Source organism: Chenopodium album, chromosome 6, assembly GCF_948465745.1.
Source record: "Chenopodium album chromosome 6, dcCheAlbu1.1, whole genome shotgun sequence".
NCBI lineage: Eukaryota > Viridiplantae > Streptophyta > Magnoliopsida > Caryophyllales > Amaranthaceae > Chenopodium > Chenopodium album.
Genome location: NC_137839.1, coordinates 9,297,693 through 9,325,000, shown reverse-complemented (window position 1 = coordinate 9,325,000; position 27,308 = coordinate 9,297,693). Strand labels below are relative to the sequence as shown.

Below are 27,308 nucleotides of genomic sequence, written 5' to 3'. Positions count from 1 at the left end.
ATTTGATCAATTAGAGTAAAGTTACCATAGAGTATATATAAATGAACATTTAAATGAACATTTATCTTTACATAACTGAACATTAAATGACACTGTATAATAACAAATAATAAAATATATTCACTAGCTAAAAGCCTAAAAAGTACATGAGCAATTACAAAACAATTATAATCATTAAAATTCACATGTAAACACATATATTCATGCATATACAACTACAATAAACATGTAATTTACTACTGAACACAAATATAACCCTAAAATGAACATTTACTATTACAAAAGTGAGCATTGTTTTAACTATAACTGTTTATACACATCACATAAAACTGGTAAAAACAATCGAATGAAAAAAATTATAAATAACTATAAAACATATAAGATGCACATAACTGGAAAAAAATATAATATTAAAATGAAATAATAACAATAGAAAAACAAAGAATTATCAAGATTAAAAGCATTACAACCAATACTATGAAATCAAATCTTTGTAATGAAACAATAACAATAAAAAAAAATAAAAAAATAAAAAATAAAAAAAAAAACAGAGCATTATCAAAGATAAAAAAAAAAAAAAAAAAAAAAAAAAAAAAAAAAAAAAAAACGATTGATTAATTAGCATTAAAGATACAAAATTACTCACATTAATCCTTAAACGAATCGAGTAATCCAACTCTAGCAGAAATAACATATTCACGATCATGATAAAAAAAACAACTAAGTTAGAAATCTTCATAAAAGAAGAGAGATCAGAGAAAGTTGAAGAAAAAAAATAGGAGAGAGAATATGAAATCTCTAAGAGGAGAGAGAAATTTTTTATGCAGTGGCTAGAATGAAAAGTAAAGAAGGAAAGATGAGAATTTTTTTAAAAAAAAGACTAAGGAGGGAAAGTAAAAATGACGTAATAAGATGGGGGTGTAGGAAAAGTTGCCTAAACTAGAGTCTAGGGAAAAATTTGTAACCTTAAATAGGTGTAACAACGTAGCCCAAAAGCCTAATTACACACAACCCAATTAAAAAAAGCCCTAAAACTAAAAAACACGAAAACTGCAATACACTCACCCACGTACACCCAATAAACCCACCCATACCTAATAAATGTAACGTCATTTCCAAACTCAAAAATCTTCTTCTTCTATATGATTTTCTCTCTCCTCTTTTTCACTTTCTCTCTCCTCTATTTCATTCTTTCACTAAAAAACTGCAAAAACTTCAATGGACATTAGGAAAGAGATGCAAAATCAAAAGGATCCTCCACAAAAAGGCAATTTTATGTAAATTTCACTTAATTTTGTTTGAATTTATATGATTATCACTTAATTTTGTTTGAATATTGTTCGAAATTTATTAATGGAATTGTCAAAAAAATTAGTGAAATCAAACGGATATTTTATGTTCACATTTCGAAATGCATATGTTTATATTTTGAATTCTTATGTTCATATTTTGAATCCGTTTGTAAACTTTCTGAAATGCTTATATTCACTTTCTAAATTCATATGTCATATTTTTTTTTTATGTATATGTTCACCTTCTGAAATGCTTAATTATGTTCATACGCATTCAAAAATGAACCAATGCATATGTTCATATTTTGAATTCATATGTTCATATTTTTAATACTTATGAATTATGATGCATATGTTTCATAATCATATTATTTTTATTTCTTCAATTTTTTATGTTCATAATAAAATGCCTTATATTCATAATAATATTTTATATGTTCATAATGTAAATATTCATAGTAAATATTTGTTGTTCTCATTAAGTCTGTTTATGCATATCTTCTCTCTCTTAAATGCATATGATCATATTTTTTACGCATATGTTCACCTTTTAAATGGTTATATTCGCTTTAAGGAAACCAATGCTTACGTTCATATTTTGAATTGTTATGTTTACTTTCTTAAATGCATATGTTCATATGTTTTATGCTTATGTTCACTTTCTAAAAAGCTAATGTTCACATTTAAGGGAACCTATGCATATGTTCATATTTTGCATGATTATGTTCGTTGATAAAAAAAATGCAGAAAATCAAATGAAATTCATACACAACTTAAATTGATCGAAGCTAAAAAAAAAAAAAACAATTCATATGAATTCAAAAAATCAAATAAACAACCAATTCCATATTGTAAGTAACATATTCAATCGTTAAATCAAAAAAACGAGAAAAATAGAAAAAAAAAACCGAGGAAAAAGGAATTAAAGAAGGAAGGAGAAAAAATAGAGTATAATTTGTAAATTCAAAGATTCATATATACCTTAATCAATCGAAATTAAGGCACAAAATTGAAATTCACACAAAAATTCATACTTAATAACTACTTTCATGTTGTAAGAAAGAAATTCAAGCAAATAATTGTTAAAAAAGGGGAAAATTAAAAAAAAAAAAAAACAGAGGAGAGAGAAAATAAAAAATTGAAGGAGAAAAATAAAGGGAAGAAACCTAATGTCCACTTTCTGAAAAGCTAATGTTCATATTGTGTAGTTGTTACACCTTACATCTATTTCTAGGTGCATGAGTGTGCACCTAAGAATATGTGACGGGCCTCCACCAACCCCCTTGGCTCTGCCCTTGCACCAAAAGTTGCAAAAACCCACTAACTGCATGTATCTTTTTCATTTAAAAAAAAAAATAAAAAAACTGAACAATGCAAAGCATTTCAATGATACTTGCAACGGTAACATGATTTTTTTTTGTCACACAATAGTAATTAAAGCGGAATAGACCTAATGACACTTCTTGGAGACCGCAACAATGAGAAGTAATTAGAACATACACTTGGTTACATACATGTAGTTTTACTTACAACCAAGTTGTTTTATTATTTTTCTTGTAAAAAAAGCACAAACTCATTGAATAAAAGCAAATAACATTTGATTTAAAGCACAAAAATTACGAGTATTATATATAGAAGCACATTAATAATAAAGGAATGCATAGAGACAACAATTGGAAACAAAAAATAGTACGGAGTAGTACTATAAAAAACATAAACATCATTATTATAAGGATCTTGCTAAAGAGCTTTTGAGGCGTTGGATAAACATTTCCTAAAATGGTATTAATTAGGAGTGCATGCCAAAATCACTCGTTGATTGGTATAGTTAATATTCATTTTAATTTGATAATTCTACTTTTATTTATTTTATCCCATACTTCCGAAACATTCGTTAGCTTTTGCCTTATTATAAAGTGGATTCATTATTTGATAATTCTACTTTGCTACTAGCTGCTAGGCTAGCTCGAAGATTTGGCTGCAAGAAGGTGATCTTTGAATCAAATAATCTATCCGACTATCCCTCATTTCTAAGCTTTCGAAAGCAGCCATCCACTTGACCGAGTTGGACTCTTTATTGGAAGATATTTTCTCTATCACCTCTTCTTTTAATCTTGTTATTTGGAATCATGTAAAAAGGATGGTAACTCCGTTGCACATCACCTTGTTAAGTTAATTCCGTTTGGTGTGGAGCAAGTATGGGTTAATCATTGTCCGTGTGAAGTTAATCTGTATGTTTTGTCGGATACTTATCCCTTTATTAATTAATATAATGCTCCGTTGGTTTTTTTTTTTTTTTTTTTAAAAGGATTGCTAAACATTTACGGAGTATAAAAAAATAAATAAATAATACGGAGTAATACAGTAATTAAATAAATAAAATAATTTGCTCAAAAAAAAATATACTACCTCCGTTACACATTATTTGCAACGATTTGACATAAAGTAGAGAGAAAAAATGTCTAATCGTTGCAAATAATATATAACCGAGGTAGTATATAAAAAAAAAAAAAAAAAAAAAATTGCGGGTACATGATAAAAGCAAAATACGATGGTGTTTAATTCAACTCTTGTCAACAACTCAATCACTTTCTCAGTTGTAATATCTAAACATCAAACTCAATCACTTCCCTAACATTCAGAAGAAAAAAAAAACATGGCTAATTATTCCCAAATTCAACCATTAACAAAAACTCCAAATTCACTGCAAATTCTGAAGCACAATTCCAGTAATCTCTCATTTTTATCATCTCAAACTTTTGCTGTCAAATTTCGCAATCCCAATTACTCAAACATCACTAATTCACCTTTTTCCACCACAATTTCCGCCATTTCCACTGCTCACCAATCTAGGGTTCCTCCCGCACTTCCATTGCCACCTCCTCCGATCACCAAGGTCACTTATTCTCTCTCTCTCTCTCTCTTTCGAATATTATCAATTAATCTTTTTTTTTTTTAAGAATTGTGGTTTGATTAATCATTAATTTATACTTGTAATTTTGTTTTGTTTTTCTTGCATTGTTCAATTTTTAATTTAGATGTAATGATGACTTCTTTATGTTGTGATTAGGGTTTGGAGTTGGCAATTTATTTATTATTTCAACTTTTAAATTCTACATTTTTTTGGGTAACATTTTAAATTTAATACATTGATGTTCTACATTTTCATTGCGAAAGGATAGCAATGTTTAGCTGGTATTGAGCTACTTGATTAGCTTGGTGTGGTTCTTTTATGAGTTGAAAGTAATCATGCTTTTAGATTCATTGCTACTCGGTTAGATTGGTGTGATTCTTATGCGAGTTGAAAGTAATCGTGCTTTTTAATTCAGTATTAATCCATTGTTTGTTGTGGTTCTTATGCTATCCTTGTAACTCATTAAATAGTTAGATATACTATTTTCCCTTGAACTTGATATTGTTGCGGTTGGATGTTATAAGGAAAGGGTTTTTTTTTTTATTAATCCTCTTAGTAGTTGAAGACTAAAACAAATAAAACAGTACAAAGATAATTCTGTTGAGAATAAGGGATCGTCAATAGTACTATACGACTCATTAGTAGTATCTTTGATATTGTTAGTATTACCATTGAGGTCTTTAGTATTACCATTTATGAGTAAGTCGTTAGTAGTACCACTTAGGTATGAATTTGTTTAAAAACTAGTTGTTTGAGATTAGGGTATTATATTACCTTTTATCCTCGAGGTCAATATCAGGGATAGTTTGGTAATCTAACAATGCCATATAATGGGTTGATTTGTCAACGATTGTGTTTATGCTATTTAAGGACTTTTGTAATCCTTATTAGCCCATGAATAATATCTTGAGAAGTCTGTCCATTATTTGGTTTGTCCTTAGGGACGAAAGGTGATATAGCTTGAGCCAAGCGTGGTTTTATGATGGTTAAACTAATCAAAATTTGAAGTTCATCAACAGCTAATTGAATGAAGCTAAAGTAAGATGGGGTTTTATGTAGTGGCTCAAAGTAGCACAAATATTTTGTTGTACATTGTCCTTGAAAATTCCTACGGAGTAGTTTATAACTTTGCAATGGCCAGTGCTAAGGTGCATAGACATTATACCTCTTGAGCAACTTCCAAAACCCATCCAATGAAATGGTCACTCTCCATGTACCTAGTAGTGTCTTTTCTTTTTCTTTCGGGTTTCTATAATTGGAGACATTCAGACCTCTAAGTTTGGCCTGATAAACAATTTTTCTTTCTAGTTAATTTTTGACCCCCTTTCATTGGTGTTGATATTCAAGGCATCTTGTATCAATCATTTTTATTTTTTTTTAATTTTATAGTATTTTATATTTTGTTTTGGTGGCATTTTGGCACTATTTACTGTGTTCTTGAATCACTATTTCCATGTGTGCAGTTCAAGATTGCTCTTTGCCAATTGTCAGTTACATCTGACAAATTGAGGAATATATCACATGCTCGTGAAGCAATTGAGGAGGCTGCAAACAAGGGTGCTCAGCTTGTTCTTCTGCCTGTAAGCATACATGTTATAATTGCCTAATTGGGTACTTGGGTTTGGATGGTTGGTCTTGTTGTTGTATTTTTTTTCTCTTTTAATGGGTCTTAGTTTCCTTGACAACCATGCATGGGATTGTCATTTTATGGAGCTGTTTCTATGTTGTCTTTGTGTGAGTGCATATTTGCTTTAGTCATGTTGTTCACTTATCCAAGTAGTAGTATAATTGGAGTCTTGATTATGTATTAGTTGGCTAAGTTATGGTTTTTGTCTAGTTCTATACTTCTATGTATTAATAATAGTAAAACTGTAAAAGGATTATCTCCCTTGCAACATAATCTATCTAATTTGGTAAGGTTTTCAGTATGCTTGGGTTGGACTTGCATACCTTATGCTTAATTGTTTGTGAATGTAGTTTAGGGTGAAATCTGGTGAGGTTTTCAGTATGCTTGTCTTGGACTTGCATAATTTTGATTATGCTTGATTGTTTGTGGGTGCAGTTATGGGCGATATCGTCCTGATGCTTACTAGACTCTCGTCTCTTAAAATTTACGTGGATAATTTTATAAAACACGTTTTGCTTTCTTTATGCAATCATCTCAGGAAATATGGAACAGTCCCTATTCAAATGACAGCTTTCCAGTTTATGCCGAAGATATTGAATTAGGTGGTGATGCATCTCCCTCCACAGCAATGCTTTCTGAAGTTTCGAGAAACCTTAAAATTACGATAGTTGGTGGTTCCATACCAGAGAGAAGAGGTGATCGGCTTTATAATACATGCTGTATTTTTGGGACTGACGGGAAGCTAAAAGCTAAACACAGGAAGGCATGTGTCTAATCTACTGTAGGTGTGGAGACTCTCTTTGCATTGTACTATATGATGGTTTTTATATTAGGTTTCCTAACATCACTGTGATCACTTTTGCAGATACATCTTTTTGACATTGACATTCCAGGGAAGATGACTTTTAAAGAATCAAAGACACTTACCGCTGGAGAGAATCCTACCATAGTTGACACAGGTTTCTGTCTTTTTTGTTCTTCGATGACTAGGCCATCTAGATATTTATTGCTCTTTAGTTGCTTGTAAAATATTGGGGTTGTTGATAGCTGGGCATAGTAATATGATCAAGAAAATTTTCTTGTAAATTCAGTAATGTGATCAACCCTTTTCATTGTAAAATTTATTTTCCCCTTTACTATATTGTTTTTTTTTTTTTTTTTTTTTTTTTTTTTTAAATTTATTTATTTATTTACTTTGAAGGTAATGGTCTATCAAGATTTGGACATCCCTTTTCCTCTTATTTTTAGTTCCCTTCACATTTTGGTTCCTTTTAATGCTTTTGGGACAGCTTTTTGTGAATTTTTTCATTTACTACTGATTCAAGTCTAGTGTATTTTTCTTCAAAGGGCCAGTTTTTCATTGTCAATTTTCTTAATAAAACTATTTTCTGGAATTGCTCAAATCAATAATAGTTTTCTGTGTGAATATTGCTTTAGGAGTCAGATTTTTCTGCTAGATCACTGTGGTTGCAGATGATTTGGGTTCTTTCACCATGTTTTCTTATCATAATATAGCATCACTCTGTGTATGCAAAATGCTGAAATTCCATATGACTTCTGAATACACTCATGCTTGATGCGTTATAGCCTTTTAGGAAATTCAATTTGTCAAAAGCTTCAATTTGAAATACTCTGAATTCATGAATCTACTTTGTTTAAAGACACTCGTGTATCTTTTCCTTTCAAGCCACGTCTTCCAGAGTCTTAAGACAGATAATTGGGTTTTCTGAATACCTCTTACTTGCTATGTTAGTTTAATACTGCATTGTTGTTCTATGTATATCTGTTGATTTAAAGAAGTCAACCCCCTGTGGGTACACACACACACAAATAAACAGAGACTTTAGTATGGCTAAGGACTGCTTCATGTCATAAACTATTAGAGGTGCTTGGTATACTTTTGTTATGATTGATCAATGATTTAGTAGAATACTAATAATAGTCCGATCTTATATGTGAAAGAAATTACTTGTAATCCATTTTTTGGTTCTTTGTTAATGTTTTGTTTTAGGCTGATAAGTAAATTTTCTGTACAGATGTTGGGCGCATCGGCATTGGTATCTGTTATGATATCCGCTTTCAAGAATTAGCGGCAATTTATGCAGCAAGAGGTTTGTTTTTACTTTTGTTTTATCATTTGTTAATTCTTAATGTGTATAAAACTTATCAAAGAATGTAATGGAACTTTAGCTTTTGAAAATCATGATTTTTGGGAAGTCCAAATAATATTCAGTATATATAAATGTATAACGGAGTATTCCTTAGAATTTTCAATTTTTTAATTGGGGATTCCAGTGAGTGCAGTCATCTTTTTTAATGCCATTGCAAGTTAGCAATGTGCAGCTTAGAAGGATTTTGTGTAGTATTTGTGGGGATCAGTGTGACTGGGTAGCCTTTAGATGTAATCAATGGAGAGAAGCGCCAGAATATTTCGTAATACAAGCACTAATAAGAAGCTTATGGTACATTATTTTATACCTTGCAACATTTAACTGCCCGTCAATTTTTTTTAGGATTTCATGAAGTGTTTGTGGGGATTCCTTGGTGCGAGTTAGCAGTGTGCACTTTGTAAGGATGTAATGAAGTGTTTTTGCGGATCAGTATGATTGGGTATCCTTTAGGTATAATTAATTAAGAGAAGCCAGAACATTTTGTAATACGAGCACTAGCTAAGAAGCTTATGGGATAACTTTTTTTCTACCTTGCATTATTTTACTGTCATTAAATGTTTCTCTTTAGAGGATTCCTTGGCAGCTTGACGTCTCTTGATGTTGTTTTTACTCCTACTATAATAGAATAAACAAAAACGGTGTCCATCATACTTACCTGGTTTCTTTTAAAATTATTTGGTGTCTCTTGTTTGTCACACTCGCGCATGCCACATCTGTTGAGCATGGACTTTTGGGCTTCTGGTATTATTGTTTTTTGGTACTTTATTGATTTCTCATTTCTGCTCTTGTATTGTTGAAAAATCCCCTTATTGGTAGAGTGTAAATTGTATGTTAGGTTTGCTCTCTAGACTTTGATTATAATGGTGAGTTTGTTTAACTGGATGTTAGGTGCTCATTTGCTCTGCTATCCTGGAGCATTTAATATGACCACTGGTCCATTACATTGGGAACTTCTACAGAGAGCTAGGTAAGAGGTTTAATGCTTTTAGTTGAATCAATTTTCTCTACCTTTGGAAAACGGAAACTACCAGACTCACCCAGCAGGACTAAACCTTCATCTTTGCTATGCTTCTTTTGACAGAATTTGGCAATGTACAGCTAAAATCTATTGCTTCTCAGTTGAACCTAGGGCTCGTTCACTCTGTAAATGTTGCTGTCGTGCTGAGTCTGCAGGAGTATTAGTGTTTGCAAATTAACAAAGATCTATGAGCAGGCAATTAGGCATGCTGCATTTTCTGTCAAACTATGACAATGCTTTCCCTTGTAGGATTTCAAGAATTGCCAAATATAGGGAGACTGGGAGAGTGATATAAATAAATAAATAAATAAAAAGAATAAGTAGAGAACCTATTTTACAGCAATCTGTTTTATGTGTTTGATCTGGAGAGTGGATACTATTATTTGTGCCATTATAATACGACAAGACTAGAATGAAATGATGATGTGGGGAAGGTGCTGAATATAATTAGTTGGGGTCTAGGAGGAAGGGTCTGGCACAATTTTATTTTTTATTTTTTATTTTTTATTTTTTATTTATTTATTTTATTTATAGATTTTCCTTCCACAATTTTCTTCCCTACCTCAACCCTTGCCTCTACCCCCATAATAAACAAAAATAAGAAAAATGAAGGGATTACTGGTTTAGGATGAGATGTGGCTTCTGGAGGAGCTCTCTATGAAATTAAGTTGACATCAAGTTTCGGTATTATTATATAGGGTGAACATATTGTAACTAGTATTAAACAATGTCACGATGATGTCCCGTCTTGTATAATTACGTCTTTACTCAATTCCATAAATTGATGATAAAATATCATCATCTCAGAACATAGTTAATATATCTTGAAAATTAGCTGAAATTGTTTTGAAACTATACATATCAAAGTGTATGTATTTCACCTTGAAAAAAAGTGTATTTTGCATTTTAGGACAAGGATTATACTGTATTTCTGTACCTCAAAGTGAAGTTCCTGTTTCTAATGAACTCCTTTTATATTTTTTTATCCGTGGATTATGCAGGGCAGCAGATAATCAGGTACTCCACTGACCTTGTTTATTGCGAAGTATTCCCATTGGATATTACATGATGAAGTCTGTATATGACACTACATTATGACTACCGTGTTATAGCGATTTGCTGGTGAAGGGGATGTATGATAATACATTATTACTACCATGTTATAGTGAAGGTGGTTCTTATTGTAATTTTTAACCAAGTTTAATGAACTAGACATTTAAAATTTGAATAAACTTGCTCAATCTTAGGGCTTCACAATTAGAGGGCCTGTATTTTCTACATGTTTCATGTTATTGTGAAAGTGTCTATGTATCTTCTTTATATTAGCTACAAGTCATGAATTCATGATGTTATTGCCTGCATTTGAGAACTTAATAGTCAGGTAGATGACGTTCTATATATTTCTCTTCAGTTGTATGTAGCAACGTGTGCACCAGCTCGTGATACTGAGTCAGGGTATGTGGCATGGGGACACTCTACCTTGGTTGGACCTGTAAGTTTGTTGTCTCTGTACGTCATCTTCAAGTTTTAGGCTATTACTTGATTAGGAAAGTTGTGAAACCTAGGCAAATGAATAATTTTTCTTATGGCAGTTCGGGGAAGTGCTTGCGACAACCGATCATGATGAGACAACTGTTATGGCAGAAATCGACTACTCACTGGTTGAGCAAAGAAGGTGACATCTTCTGTACTTTATGATACTATATGTTAGTTCTTTTTTATTGTATTTTATTTTTTAATTTTATTTTTAACTGTCATTTTAAGAAGGATCCAGCGGTCCACATTCTTTTATTTAAATGTTCTAAGAAGAAAATTTGGAGCTGTTTTCTCAGTCTGAAGGTTTTGTTTAAATCCGATCCAAGCATTATATTTTGTTTACCAAATTCTCGTATGAAATGGAATCTGCAGGGCATACCTACCCATCATCAACCAAAGGAGAGGTGACTTATATCAATTAGTTGATGTTCAGAGGCTGCACGCTGAGTCTACCAAGTAACAGCACAGAACCAGCTTACCGTCATCAGCAATAATCAATCTTTAGCAATTCGTGCGTGGTGTCAACTCTGATACAGCACATTCAAAGAGCCCATCTCTTAATGTTTTCTAATTATGATGAGTAGATAAGGTTTTGTTGGTGAGATGACCATCCCAGCTCCCTCAAGATTTTGATTTCCTTCCTCTTGTGAAGAATGATAGCATAATATATTTTATTTTGTAATTTATTTTCTACGTACTCGTGACTCGACGAATTTGGAATCTAGCAGTATGGTACAACTCATTAATACAGAAAATTTGCTCATCAGTGCCAGTATATTCTAATAATAGTAGTGTCATTAGTAGAGTTAACTTGTGGGCTCTAAATGAGCTGTAGTCTATAAATGGATTGTATTAGTACTGTAATACATTAGTGTTCTTGGCCCATGAGTGTACCTGTTATTAATGGACATTTATTTCAGCTGGTTTAAGGATATTGCTCATTTCAGTACGTTTTTCTTCTTTACAGGTTATGACCTTTTTTTGTTAGCTGTAATAATTTAAATTAACAATACATTTTCAGTAGACCCGACCAGAAAATTACCGTATGAGAGTACTCAGAACCTCCAGTCATTTCTCACAGCAATGGACGGAATTATAATCTCGGGTCTTAGGTACCACCTTACCACCACCAAGACATTGCCGAAAGCTAGTTGGCAACCTAGCTCCGAGAACTATACTTGATCATACACTCGTTATACTATATCTTCATTGAAACCATCACGAGGTCTCCATGTCTTGCTTGGATTTGAAATACGGTATAGTTCAAAATTGTATTGATAAGGTATATTTGAGTCCTTTGGTTTTTCAATCATTGCTATTTTGACTCAAACCTATTATAAAAGTTGATGTATCAGTTATCACTAATTAGTTGTTGATAGTAATAATAAAGAAATTAAAATTAAAAAATCACTTTGCCAATGAATTTTTTTTACAACCTTAAATTTATCTTTTTAAACAGTGGCATTTTTTAAGGGCACTTTACTAAGTCAATGAAGCATTTGTAAACAATATATTATCGAATTGACACAAAATTAATAAAAGAGATCATAGAGCTGACAAATTTTTATAGTAACTCAACTCTCATTGTTACCGCTGTTTTTTTTTTTTTTTTTTTTTTTTTTTCCTATTTTAATTTATCATTTAACAACCTAAATCTATCAATAGTACACATTGTTATTATTTAAAAAAAAAAATGTGGAAGTAATGTTTTTGTTGACAGGATTAGTTTGTAATTAAGTAATTAAGTGGGTTGCCATGTGCAACGTGAAAAAGTCAGCTTAAATAACAATCACAACCAAACAATTACTGTAGAAACTTACCTAACATTGGAGTATTGGACCATCCAAATATAGAGCCTAAAGGGTCCGCTAATCACCCCACCCAACCCAATAAAAAACCTTCTTTGTGTGTTGGTTGGGACACTATACAACTAGGGTTTCTTTTGGCAACACGTAATATACAACTAGGCGATCATCGAACTTATACTCGAATTTTTTATAATTAATGTGTATTCCCTAATGAATAGGGAGTGAGTGAATAGTGATAAACATATAAAAACAGAAAAAGTATTATACGGGCTTAAGTAAGGTAGTATAGAAATTATAATTACGTATTCATGTTATAATTTATTTTCAGCTATCAAAATCTCTACTTGTACATAATTAATGTGGGTTCAAATATTGCTGTAAGCCTGTAAATTAATTTTTTAAGAGCTAACACTTGCTTTAACTTCTGAATTTGTGTATAGCAAGGGTTTAGATGAATTATATAGATGTAAAAAAACAATTAAGGGTTTCACATATACATTGGGGGTCTTAAAATTAGAGTGGTATATCCACAATGGCTAGCTCATATACATGTAGCTAAGGGTTGCCATATACTCATATCATTATTTCTCAGGCTACATGATTTAAGCTACAAATTTTACAATGGCAAACTATTTCTTTTGTAATTTTATTATGTCCCACGTGATAATATAAAATACATAAAATATATTAACAAACACATAAAATATATTAAATAAATAAATATAATAGCATTGGACGAAGTGAAAACTACATAACTCTATAGAGCTATGTAAATTGCTTAGCTATAAGAGGTTGTAATTTCACAATGACAAGTATGTAGCTAGCAATTACTTAAAAATTGCTAGCAGCTCCTTGTGCACAACCAATGTGAATGTTCTAAGGAGTAAATATATACTTACACTTGAATGATCAACAAAACATATGTACATTTGTCCATTCATGCACATATACTGATACACACACAATTTAAATTAGACTTGTTTTATTATGTGATTACAATTCTAAACAAAACTATACAACATAAGACCGTATATGTTCAAACTCATTGTAATCCACCTATACTTGTTCCACTTTATAATGTAGAGGAGTTAGGGCCTATTCTCATAGACTGAACTGAGCTGAAATGAACTGAATATTTTATAAGAGAAGGAAATTAGGAGCTGAACTGAACTGAAAATAAACGTATGAGAACAGACCCTTACTCCTATTTATCAGTTGGTTTTAGTATGGAATCTCCTTAGCCTTATTTGTGGACCAAACTCTTCTAAATAATCATAATAACTTGATAATCTTAAAATAATAATTAATATAAAGAAGACCACACAAGTCTATTTTTTTCTTCATACGCAATATTGGTGGTATAACTAGAAAATTTAAATAATTGTAAAGATTCATTCTAATGAGGGACTATATAATTAGGATTGTCTTCTCTACTTAAAATGATCTCAAATTAAATGTAGTGAATAATATAGAAGGAGAAGAAATATCCACCATAGATTAGCTCTTGTCTTTTGCCTCCTTTTTATTGCAATGTTGCTAGTACAATTATTTCCTCAGTTGAAAATCAGCAAATTTGAAAAAAACAACTTTACATTATTCCATTAAAACATCCAAAAATAAAAAAGCAATACCACTTTGACTGTCAATGATTTAGGTTGATTTTTCCACCAATCAAATAGTCAAGGAATATGAATACTGTATATATTTTTTTTTTTTTTATAAAACAAAATTTGGCTTATTATATGAATATGAACATCCAACAAATTTTCAAGCACATAAACCCAAAATAAAAAAAGACAAATAAAAAAATAAAGTAACCCTCACACGTACGTGTAAACAAAGTCACATTAACAAAAGCAAAAAAACAGAGCAATCAAAATAAAACAGTAATCTGACTAATAGTAAAAAAAGTTTTAAAAAAAGTTAACCGACCTTATTATTCATTTCACTAGCCTAGCTGTCAGCTTTTTGCTCCCCCCTTTCCACCTTTCTTCTTCCCACCCGCACGCGCGGGAGTTTTCTCTCTCCTCCCGCACAACTATTTACACTATTTTTCCTTTCTTTTTAAGTACTATCCTCTGTTCATATATACGAACACAGGATAGTACTTACCAATATCTTCCCGTCTTTAAACCCCAATTCTCTCTCGCTCTAATTATTATAGACATCTTCATAACAACTTACAAATAAAATAACCCGTGATCGTACCCTTATCCTGAAGGGTGCGAGCAAGGGTGTTGGTTCTTAAATTGGGACGAAGGTACGATAAGGTGTTAATAGTGTGTTACACTTATTTTATATGTTCAACTCTTTGATCATATCACATGGTGGTGTTTTTTTTTTCTCTCACTAATTGCGCCTAAGCCTTTGCAGCTTTTGACATTCTCTTAGCAGACAACTGCTCCAATTCCTTCTTTCACATGCTCTCTTTGTCACTCCTAAATTTGAGTATTTAGCATGAGAATCTCCCATCCTACATTCATCATACTTCACTACTATTGCTAAAATTCTACCAATAACATCTTCATTGTTGTTGTTTTGGTAACAACATTGTTATTGTTTTTGTTATTGTGTGTTACTAAAATGTCTAAATTTGAAACAATTACTATTCCTTTTCATAATACTACCCACAAAAGAAGGGCTAAGAACCCTTCATTTTCTTCCATCCTTCTCGACGCCATTTATCGATCGATCGATGAAGACGACGACCTCCACCATTACCCTCGTACCACCCCTACCTCTCCTACTAGAAGCATTATTACTAAACAAAGTGATTGCAACACTATACAATTATCATCATCGTCTAAACAGCGAAGAACTAAAATGAGAAGCGATAGTACCTTAGAGACGGTCGATCTTCGCCGCGCCATCATGATCGAGTCATGGATGGAGCGGCAACCACCACAACAACCACCGCAACAACCACCGCATCGGAAGCATTTTCATCTTGGTGATGTACTCGATCAAAAAATCAGGATTGTTCGTCAGAAATCTGTCCCAAGTTTACCTAGGGCATCAGATAATTCTTCCACCACTGATTTTTCATCGTCTTCTTCGTCGTGTTTTACGAATCTCACTCCTCGATCAACAACCTCGCGCGATCAATCGTCTTCGCGAATCTTCACGAAGACGAAATCTCGCGCGCTGAAGATCTACGGCGATTTGAAGCGTTCGAAACAGCAGAACACTGCTCCGATTTCTCCAGGTAGAAGAATCGCCGCGTTTCTGAATTCTATTTTCAGAAACTCCGGCGGATCTCCGGCGAGAAGTTCGCCGGAGATCAAATCACCGCCGCCGACAACGACGGCAATGAAGGCGGCGATGGCGACGGCGACGGACTCAACGTGTTCGTCGGCGTCGTCATTCTCAAGATCATGCTTGAGCAATAAAACGACGTCGTCCACAAAATCATCCAAAAGATCAGTGAGATTTTATCCAGTGAGTGTAATAGTAGACGAAGATTCTAGACCGTGCGGTCATAAATCGTTACAAAAGAATGAAGTTCAAGAGCCGAAGAAGCTCGCATCGCCGCCGAATGAACACGCATTCGGCGGCGAGAGCGACGAGAAGGAAAGGAGACGGAGGAGGGAGAAAGAGATTGATGCGTTAATGATGATGATCAAGACAAATTGCGGGAACATTCAACAACGTCATGTATCGAATTTAAAAGATGGTTTCGTCGACGATGACGAAATGGAGGAGGATGATGATGGAGGTGGAAGTTGTGCGAGTTCGGATCTTTTTGAGTTGGAAAATTTGAGCTCAATTGGTGTAAGTCGGTACTATGAGGAGTTGCCGGTGTATGGTACTACTAGTTTGAAGAACATAACGGCTTAATTATTTTTTTTAATTATTTTCTTAATTATGTTGTTTTTTTTTTTTTTTTCTTTTCTTTTTTTGTTTGGTTTAATATTAGGATGTGAATGTAATTATATGGTGCTTGGAAGTTGATTAATCTATTAACTTTGGTTTTAAGTTTATGAGGAAGCACAAATTTACTACGTTAATTAGTTGTAATGCATTTGATTTTGAATGTGGTATGATTACTAAGCTAGATAGCTAGTAGGGAATATATGTTCGTCATAAAAAAAAGGAATAATACATGAGGTTAAGGTTTCTATTTTTTTTATAATTATCTGTAATTAATTATGTTTATGTACTCTTATTGGCACCCTTATTTATATCCTTTAAAATAAATATTAAGTACTGAGTATATAACACATTGGATTCTTATGTTTTTTTTTTTATTTATTATTATTTTTTTTAATCATGTTAAGTTAGAGTAGATTGTATCTCAGTATTGCATAATCTCTAACATAAGGCTTTAACTTACTTTTTCCATACTTAATTTTATGGAGTATTTTTGTTCTTCAACAAAATATATATAAAATAAAAATAAAAAAAAAACTTAAAATAACTATTACGAGTATAAAAAGTTAAACTATGGACTAAAAAAATCCCTTAATTAACGTTAACCTATTGTGAGTCTCCAAAATATAAAGCTTCACCATATATATATATATATATATAGGGGAGGGATCCGGTGAGAATATGTTCATATGTGAGAATTCATACTTATATGAGAACTGATTTTAAATTTAGAACATGCGTCTGAAATTAAAATTTAGAACATCTGAGTAATAATTTAGAACATCTAAGTGAGTAATATGTTTAGAACATTTGATTTAAGAATTAGAACAAGTGATTTAAAATTTATAAAATCTGCTTTATGAATTTTTAAACATATGAGTAAAATTTAGAACATTTGATTTAAGATTATGAACATGTGAATAAAAAATTAGAACAAACAAATATAGAATATAGAAAGAGTGAGTAAAAAATTTAGAACATACGAGTAAAAATATAGAACATACGCTTTAAAATCTGGAACATATAATTAAAAATCTTAGAACACACATTTTAAAATTTAGAACATATAAGTTAAAATTTTGGAACAAGTTATTTAAAATTTATGATATTAAACTTAACTAATTTATGGTTTAGAACATGTGAATACTAAATTAGAACATTTGATTTAATTTAGAACACCTAAGGAAAAGTTTAGAACATCAAATTTAAAATTTAGAACATAGAAGTAAAAATTTAGAACATAAAGAGTGTTCTCACTTTATGGTTTATTTTTTTATTTTTTTTTTTAATGAAACATTTCTCTAAACTTAGTAACGTATAATGGTTACTTTCAAAAAAAATGTCTAATTATGACTAATAGGTGAGCTTGCAAGTACAACATAACATAAAGGATCAATATTACAAACAAGCCCTAAGTCTTTCATTAATTATATATAATGAAACAAACGGACACTAAATTTTTCATTAATGGTGTAATCACGTGTCATATTCTAGTTGAGAGTACGTGGTGATTCTCAAAGAAATATATTTATTTCGTGAGAGAAAATTTATGATGGCTTGCTTAACGAACTAGGTATGAAGTTGCTTATGCTACTTTGCTGCTTAAGGGGCGTAGTGTAGCTTCAAGGTCCGATTCTATATTTCTTGTTGTATACACAGTATATTCTAGCTTTTTACACTTTACAACTTTTGATTTGCTTAACATTAATTCAATTGGGGTAGTTGTTGGATTCAATTGAGTTTATATTTTATTACGCTTGATTTCGTCGGTCCTTTAACATGGTATCAAAGCCAACTTGACAAAATTTCATAAGTATGGGCTCTCATTTGTCAAGGCATGATAGAATATGATAGAATATATGAAGTATAAATTAATCTTGAGATTCAACCACCATCACTTTAATATTTTTTTGAATTAGTCCTTTAATATTTAATAAGTTTCCAAACTTCAATTCTATTAATGACAAATCAAATTACAATTTATTATAAAAAGCTTTACATAAATTTAAAAACTATAAACAATCACTTTTTTCAAAATTGAACTTTCATCGCTAAATCTAGATGTTTTGCTATGATAAAGTGTAGGTACCGTTTTTACACCGAAATAAAAGCACACTCGTACTAATAATCAAACAAGTCTTTCATGTAAAAGGACTTTGTTTGAGGACAACGAGATAGTTCATGTAAGACACATAAAATAGTATGAAAGGAGCACACGATTTGGGACCAATGCAATACAAGTTTCCTAGTTGAATGGTGGCCTAAACAATTACTACTAGTTTAGTTCCACGCTACAAATCATATAAAGTGCAAACGGCTAACCAATATTATTTAACATAAATAATTTTTAAAAAAATGAATAAAATGAGAATAATTGTAAAAAGTTAATTATAAAGTAAGAAGCTTTTTGACAAATCTAGCAGAAAAGGAAGGGGGGAGAACTACCAAATTGATGATTACACTAAAGTTGATTGCACACGCGAAAACGACGGGTTTAGTGATAATGTAATGGCAAAATTGATCGTTTTGAAGAGGTGTTAGATTGTGAGAACATTATTGTGCTTCATAACCACATTTGCCCCAAATCATTATAATTGACCCCATCAACGAAACTTCATACTAACTTATTAATTATAGTTTGTACTCTCTTACAATTCTACCACCACATGCAACATAGTTATATTTAGATTCTTTGCTAGGTTGTTTTGGATTTTAATATGGATTATCTATCTTTTTTTATTTTCTATTCCATGAGTTTGTTACACCGTACATAATTTGTTATGTTTTTATCGGATATGTTTATAAAGTTATGTTATTGGAGTAGTTTAGGGTTCGTTTGGCATTGTTGTGGTTTTCTGTTTTTTGGTTTTTTATTCTCTAAAAGTATATGATATGAGTCCCATAATGAATCAAAAAATTTATAAACTTATTAAAATTATGATAATTATGAAAACTGACAACAGAAAAGTGAAAACTCCTTTTTCTTGTTTTCTGTTTTTGGTTTTTGGTTTTCAAAAAAACAGGAAACTGAAAACCAAAACTGATGCCAAACAAGCCCTTATTTATTTGTTTGAAATTAGCTGTCAGTATATCACAGTATCACTTTAACTTACTTTATTAATGAGTTATTGAATTTAGATGGGTATGGAGGAAATAAACAAGCTTATAAGAAATGTTATGAATGCTATATGATGTTATGATCCAAGGTTCAACGCGACGTTGTTAAATCACTTCCCTTCAATATTACCGTACATGTCAACATCGAGTGAGGCTACCAAAACGGCTATTGATGTAACGATGGTTTGTATTGACGAGGGGTCCAAGTAAGTTCCAAGGCTTTGAAGATAGATGGAATTGTTTTTGCAATATGCAATATGCAATATTGTACGTATTTTTTTTAAAAAAAAAGGTAGGATGAAGGACTATACTGAACTGATAACTCTCACAGGTTAAGTCAGCTCAGTTCTGCAAGTCAACGCTTGAGAGTAAAGGGGAAGGTAAGAAAATCCCCTTACTTCTAAACAAATATAGTTGGTGGGGCTCAAACTCGTGACCTCAAATTCACAATTAAACAAGGAATCTTAAAAGTCATCACTACACATAATTATTTCCAATGATTACTAAACTCATTTTTAAAATGCTATTGCTTAAATCAATATAACCTTCTAACCTAAGTTATCACGGTACGGCTCCTTCCTTGCAACCATAAAAGTATTAGCAAATTTATTAGCATTAGGTGCTTAAACTTAATGGACCTTGAGCACTTTACACAATTACACTACCTATAGAAACTCCGTCTTCTAAACTTATTTTGATGTTGATTGAAAAAAAATAAAAATTATTAAGTTGAAGTAGTTAATTGATGATGTAACAGTTTACAGTACTAGGGCATAACTTGATCGTGTGTAATTTTCTTTTATTTCCAACGATTGATCTGCTGTCCAATAACTAAAAATTCAGGAGACAGGTTAAGCCAGTACTTGTGTAATTCTCACAATGAGCTTCACACAATTAAGCAATATTGTCCAATAATACTAGTGATATTACATGGTACATACATTAAAAAATGCAGCCAATATGGATAAGAACCAGAAGCGGTCTTATAATAACTTATGGTTAGAAATTATAAAAAGGTAGTTAAGTCCTTATTATACACGGATACTCCACTGTAAGAAGGCGCCAATAATTGTATTGTAGGATAATAGTGTAATTAGCATGGGAAGTACATACTTCTTCCGTTTTCTTTTAGATGCAACACACCCTTTAGCGCGGTAATTAAGAAAGGTGGGGTTTACATGATATAATACTTTAAAATAGGATGAGTGGTTGTTAGGAGTGTAATTTAGTGAGCCATAATGTGCTTAAATAAGGGATATAGTATAGTTTTTCCTAAAGTAACTTTCCTTTTATAGTGTGTTGCAAGTATTGTGACATTTCCTTTTTAGAAAAGTGTTGCAAGTAAAAGAAAACGGAGGAAGTACAATATTGCCTTAAGTGAGCCATGGGCTTTAGCTAATATGAAGTACAAGTATTAGGCTGGTATATATTCCCTCGGTTATTTTTTGATTGCTCGATCCATACATGGTTCACTTTTTTGTGAGAGCTTTATAACTTATATATGGGGCGAAAATAAGGGATAAAGGGAGTACATGCCTAATCTCTTGTACAATGCAAATCATTCACCATAAAACTTGACATGGTAGCGGAGCCTAACAATCTAGCAAACTCCACCATTAAATCTTTTATATTTATATTCCTTTACTTTTTTCGATTTTCTCCACCAAACCCTAACCCAAAGTCCCACACTATGATCATGCCAACTCATCCCCAACATATATCAATTTGATTTTCCAATCACTTTCCTCATTTGTTATTTAGAATCTTCTTAATTGATTTTTATACTCATATAGTCATTTTAATTAATAAACTCATTTTATTTTCTATAACATAATAGTCACTCACAATATTAGCTAAGTTTAGAATAACATATTGTAATTATAATAATTTGTAATTCTCTAAACCCTAATTTTTTTTTTTGCTAAATTGGGTGATGACAAATACCGTAATACCCCTCATGATTGCTTTAAAAGGATTTGATATATATCAACAAGATGCATCTTCTTTTTAGGGAGCCCGTATGCTAAGATACTGTATAGTTAAGGTGTTTGGATGGGAGCTGAGTAGTCTTGGGATGGGTGACCTCCAGGGAAGTTTTTCCGGGGTGTGCATGAGTGAAGACAAAATGCGCTGGAAGGGCTCGTGTTGGTCGTCTATGAGGACAATTGTTGGCCCTTGATGTGCATTTCGTGACAATAGGCCCCTCCCTGATCTATTTGGTGTCGGAGTGTTACAAATACCATTCTTAATATAGATTTTTTGAGTATGTAATTAGGTCATGGGTGACTATCAATTTTGAACAAAGGGAGTACTATTATATTTCCATTCATCTTAAAATTTTAAGATTCAGATGTTGGTAGTCCTACACACCCACATGCTAATTCTATATCTGTATATTGGTTTTCTTTTAAGGTCTTGAGGTGATTTGATAAGAAATGGAATCCTCTAGTCAACTTCCTCCTCATTTCCTTTTCAAATTATATATAAAAAAAAGGGGAAATAAATGAGTTGGCATACACAAAACTTGTCCATGTCATTCCTTTCGTCTCAAACACAAGTAGACATTACATTTAGGGGTAATGAAAGAACAATAATAATCAATGCACAAACATTTGGTCAGGATGAGTGAGCCCTATGATATATATACAAGCTAAGATAAGACATTATTAGACATTTCATTTGGTGGATGATAGATCATCATACTCCCTTTGTAAGAAATTAATCATTTTACTATCGTTTCAACCTCTTAATAAACTTGAGTAAGTATGTATTTAATTTATGTATCAATTTATTATTAAACCATCCGTAATAACAATAAGAACAATATTCAGTTTAAACGTGTAATTTTTCTCAATACATTTTAATATACTACGTATATACTATGCTATATATATACATCTTTAATTTTTTACATATTCACACGGTGATCAAGTATTAATAAAATAACACGAACATATATAGCAAAACATATATGTCTAGGCACCACAAAATAATGTTTCTTGCCAACCTAGCACTACCACTGTAGTACTACATATGTACAAAATCCTAAGAGAGCAAATAGCCAACAATTGATACGGATGCACTTACAATTTTGTCCTTGATATGGTACAAATTTTCAATTTTCATATATATTATTGTCTTTTGGAAGGGGTGCATGGATTGATCTTGTGCTATACTCTCATTCTAACTATGTGGGGTTACCTTTGTTCTCCAACCACAGATTTTTGCTATCTACTTCATATCAAATAATTTGAAGAAAAACATTTTAAACTCAAGAAATTTGTATCTAGCCAGCCTAATTTTGGTCCTTAGTCACTCATATAATGTTGATACAATAATTTTGAGTGTTCACTTTCAAAGTAGGAGGAGCATTATGCATGTGCAATAAGTGTCTATGATGAATCCAATAGATTTTTGTAGTTGAATAATGTAGAGTAATTAATTATGGTGAATAATATATAAATAATAAATTAACTACTTTTATGTGGTTGTAATGGACTAATGGAGCTATATACATTGAAACCTACCCCTCAAAAAGATATTCACTCAATAATTTTAATTGAGTGAATAATTTAGAAAATAAGGATTAGGGTTCTATTTAGGGCATCTTCTCATTGACTGAACTCAGCTGAACTGAACTGAGCTGAGCTGAACTGAACTGAACTGAACTGAACTGAACTGAACTCAGCTGAACTGAACTGAACTGAACTGAAATGAATATTTTATAAGAGAAGGAAATTAGGAGCTGAACTGAGCTGAACTGAGCTGAACTGAACTGAAATGAGCTGAACTGAACTGAATTTCAACGTAAGAGAACAGGCCTTAGTATTTCTTATTTTCATTTTATACAAAAAGTAACTTCGTTTAAGAGTTAATAAGTTTAGCTTTGATAAGTTTTATAAAAATGTGTATAAATAAGGGTTAATAATAATAACAACTATTAAAATAAAGTCAATCAAATAAGATATTACAATTCTGATTATTTTAATTCAATTCAAATTAGTGAAAATCACATGAGTAAACTATATCCTAAGAAAAAGTAATTTTTAAATTTCAATCTATAGGAGTTTGAACATATTTTCCTATAACTTAATTAATGCATATTGTGTAAGAAGGTATAGTACTCATATTGTGTAAGAAGACACTCCTCATATTCTTACCTAAAAAAAAAAAAAGGTGTACTCCTCAATTCCTCATATTCAATGATTGCACTATCGCCTATAATAAGAAGAAGAGAAAAAAAAAATATTAATAATAATAATAATTTTGCATTAGTGTTATAATGTATTTGTTATACTTTTTTCCAAAAAAAAAAATAAAAAAAAAAAAAATGTATATGTTATACAGCTTATACTATATGGACTATGGAGGTTGAGTAGTTAAAGTATTGATCAAGGTGTTGACCATTGAGGGTTGACATTTTACATTATGGATTTATGGGGTATATTTGAGTGAGTTTTTAATTTGTAAGGCATGACTTATTTTGTACAATTGTCGTAGGGTTTGAATTGCTTAACATAGTAGAGTACATTCTTTTTTATTTTTCTTTTTTTTGGTGAGAGAGAGAGAAGCACACTGCACACTTTTGTTTGATTTAGTTTTCACAATGTACTCACCTTTCTATTATTATATATTCTTACTCTTTCCTCACAACAATCAATCATATTTTCATTCATTATCCCTTATTTTATCCACATTTCTGTTCACCGGTCCACCTTATTTACTCCATCTCGCTTGCTCTAATTATCCATCCTTTATAAATTTGTCTTTATTATTCTAACTCTTCTATATTGAAAACTTGAAAAGAATATAATAATAGGATAGGAAAAAAAAAAGAAATTAAAAAATTATACAAAAACGGGCTATACCCAGTTAATTCCCCAAATAAACAAAATTTGTTTATTTGGGGGTATAATTGTCTTTTTAAGTACCAATGGAGGGGTATATGCGTCTTTTCATGTACTAGTTGAGGGGTACATGTGTAATTTCCTCACCAAACAGTAAAAGTAAAAAAGCAAACAGTAATCGGACAGTTCATCAAAAGTACTGAATAAATGACCCTACTTTTTCAATATATTTACAAAAATGTCATTAGATTAACAAAAATTCGTTTATCTAGCACATTAACTTGTATTTTCCCTACAAAAACATCAACAGTTTGAGTAAAAAAAAAAATGTCATACACTATGTAATGAGTAAAAAAACACCAAGCTACATGTTTACAACATTAACAAGTAGAGGAGAGTGTAAGTATAACTTTTGTAAAAACTATCCATGGTAAATATGTTCTTTTTAATTTCTCATAAATTCCAATTACCATTACTGTAACACTCTACTCAAGTAATAAACTAATATAATACATGTTCACCAAACAAAAAAACTTATACAAAATGAAAGAAAAATTGTACACTCTCTGTTTTCTTTCCATGTACTCATGTATTTACTCATATGTTTTCTCACACTTTTTAATTTACATCGCGATTATTTTAAAGTTATTTAATTGAAAATTAAGGAAAAAGAAAATTAAACTTGCATGTCAAGATGATTTTGATAACTTTGATTCTTATATAGTTATATGACCAACTATTATGGAGTTATACTACCAATTGGCTGTTGGTGTAGTGGTGATTGGGACTACACTTGGTAGGGAGGACCCGTGTTCGATCCCCCGCAACAACAATTGAGAGGGGACTGGAACCTAACCACCCAGAACTGATCCCCGAATCCGAATTAGCCAAAAGGGTGAACCGGGTAGAACACCCAAAAAAAAAAATTATGGAGTTATACTTCAAAAGAAAAAAAAAAAATTGTTGCAGTGAAGAAGAAAGCTCCTACCAAGGTATCTGCTCTGCAATAAAATTAGTAATTAAGGTATTTAGGAGTTGATCAAAATTAGAAGATTTAAGCAATATTAATATGTTTATTGATGACAGGCAATGTCTAGATATAGCAATGGATCAAGTGGAAGTGGTCAAAGGTGCATTGTGGGCTAATAGTGTCAAAGACAAGGTCATGGACCAAAGATAACTGAGGAAGAAGGTCACTAAACTTTACCACTTCATTAATTAAATAATGTCAATTCATACCAAGGTCTTTAAACTTTAATTAATTTTTTTTTCTTTTGCCACATAGGCACTGTAGTCCCTAAACTATGGTGACTCATCATTTTTTCACCGAAAAAAATCATGTAAGGGTGGTAGAGGGACCAATTTGCTTCATCAAAAAGATGAGGGGCCAAAATACTACAAATACAATAGTTGAGGGACCGTATTTATGCTTAACTCGTTATATAATAAACACACACGATGTGGCCAGCTAATCAGCTATACAGAAATACATAATACGCTCTACAATAGAAGAAGTATCAAAAGTGGTCAATTATGGAAATTGGGCCAAAGAAAGAAGTTGGGCTAAAGAAGAAAAAAGGTAAGTGGTCCAAATCCTTGCTTTGGTAAATGAAGAAATGAACAGTGTCATATTAATGAAAGATGGGCCGCGTGCAAAAAACGAAAAAATAAGGACAGAGACACAACCGCACGTGACCACCTGGCGAGTGTCGTTGTCAGTCCCACTTCTACAGTTGGAGGTACCACGTGCGCATGTGTACGTGTACATCTCTGACTGCGTCAGTAAATAAACACGATGCCGATTTACGCATACGCTTCTGGATGGACATCAGACATCTTCTCTTTTATCAGTTTATGGCGTGACAATTTTTCTCTATTTTGTTTTTTTTTTTTTTTAAATTACTATATTTTTCATTTCTAAAATGCCTTCAACGGGCTCCAAGAGTCTGTTCTTATTTATTGAATTGAATTGAACCGAATTAAATCTGGATTAAACTGAAATGAATTATTTAAGGAAATTAGAAAATGAATTAAAATTAAGCTGAAGAGAACATACCCTAAATATCTTTAATTTTAATTTAGTTTACCTTAAAAAAACTTAATCTTATGAAAATGTACATTGACTAATTTAGTTTGTCATTGATTTTAATAGTCCGTGATATTTGATTTTTATATATTACTCACTTTATTTTATAATAGTCGACAGTACTATACTACTATTAGAATTAATGTGATTGTCAATGCACTAGTTTAATTAAATACTAATATATATAGTTAAACATTACAGGAAGTAGAATTTATTAGAAAGTTAATATTATAATTCTTTATATTAATATCTATTTAATAACACTTTATATAATATCATTTATTTTTTAATATATTAGTCAAAGGTTATGAAAGTATGTAAGTAGTGCAAAAGTAAATAATACAAAGTAATGTGTAAAACTGTTCCCAAAAATAAAATAAAAAAAATAAATAAAAAAGAAGTACTGTGTAAAACTATGTGTATATTTTTAAAAATAGTCTTTAAATATATATAGAGGAAGTACAGAGTAATTTTTCACAATGCTTGATCGGGTTCTAAACATCATTCATAGTACCCTCTTCTTTTTTAAAAAATAAATAAATAAATAAATATTGACTTGTTTATTTTTGCAGAATTTTCAATGCAATATTATAATTTAAATATAATAAATATCATGTGTTACTCTACTCCAAAAAATATATATATATATAAATAAAAAAAAAAACAACAAAATAATTATGTGTTTCTGAAATTTTTAAAATTATATACTACCTCCGTTTTTTATTATGTATAACAAGGATATATTTTATGTCTCACAATTAATATATCCCTGTGTTACACATGTTAAGAAACAGAGGTGGTATTTAAAAACTAATATCAAGATAAATCTAGCAAGAAAGGCTTAAAGAACCATTAAGATTTTATTGCACTTTTTTTTTTTATTGCACCATAAGGACTTTTACACTATTCACTATCTTCTTTGACCATCTTTTGTGATTTATCCATAAGGAAAAATATAGTCATGTGGGATCTAGTTACATTCGTCTCGAAATCTACTTTTCAAATATCAATTTTTTTTTTAT

The 27,308-nt window shown here is 31.2% G+C and overlaps 2 protein-coding genes across 2 annotated transcripts; both read left to right on the top strand.

Moving 5' to 3' along the window:
- The first annotated feature begins 3,948 nt into the window (after positions 1-3,948).
- LOC145636642 (omega-amidase, chloroplastic-like) lies at positions 3,949-11,499 on the top strand. Its single transcript, XM_081688207.1, has 10 exons — positions 3,949-4,188; positions 5,670-5,786; positions 6,372-6,596; positions 6,699-6,792; positions 7,870-7,944; positions 8,893-8,971; positions 10,024-10,039; positions 10,434-10,514; positions 10,615-10,697; positions 10,931-11,499. The coding sequence occupies exons 1-10, from the start codon at positions 3,949-3,951 to the stop codon at positions 11,016-11,018; spliced, it is 1,098 nt and encodes a 365-aa protein (XP_081544333.1). The 3' UTR covers positions 11,019-11,499.
- Positions 11,500-14,460: 2,961 nt separating this feature from the next.
- LOC145634548 (protein BIG GRAIN 1-like B) lies at positions 14,461-16,498 on the top strand. The gene has a single exon (XM_081685971.1). It carries the CDS (start codon positions 14,950-14,952, stop codon positions 16,201-16,203), a length of 1,254 nt encoding a protein of 417 aa, XP_081542097.1. The 5' UTR covers positions 14,461-14,949; the 3' UTR covers positions 16,204-16,498.
- Positions 16,499-27,308: the final 10,810 nt, after the last annotated feature.

What these genes read in the sequence shown, in the direction of transcription:
- LOC145636642 (XM_081688207.1), top strand. Translation starts at nt 3,949, where the DNA reads ATGGCTAATTATTCCCAAATTCAACCATTAACAAAAACTCCAAATTCA. An exon ending in GGCAATTTATGCAGCAAGAG is followed by an intron (nt 7,945 to 8,892) that starts GTTTGTTTTTAC and finishes ACTGGATGTTAG; the next exon opens with GTGCTCATTTGCTCTGCTAT. An exon ending in TCACTGGTTGAGCAAAGAAG is followed by an intron (nt 10,698 to 10,930) that starts GTGACATCTTCT and finishes TGGAATCTGCAG; the next exon opens with GGCATACCTACCCATCATCA.
- LOC145634548 (XM_081685971.1), top strand. Translation starts at nt 14,950, where the DNA reads ATGTCTAAATTTGAAACAATTACTATTCCTTTTCATAATACTACCCAC.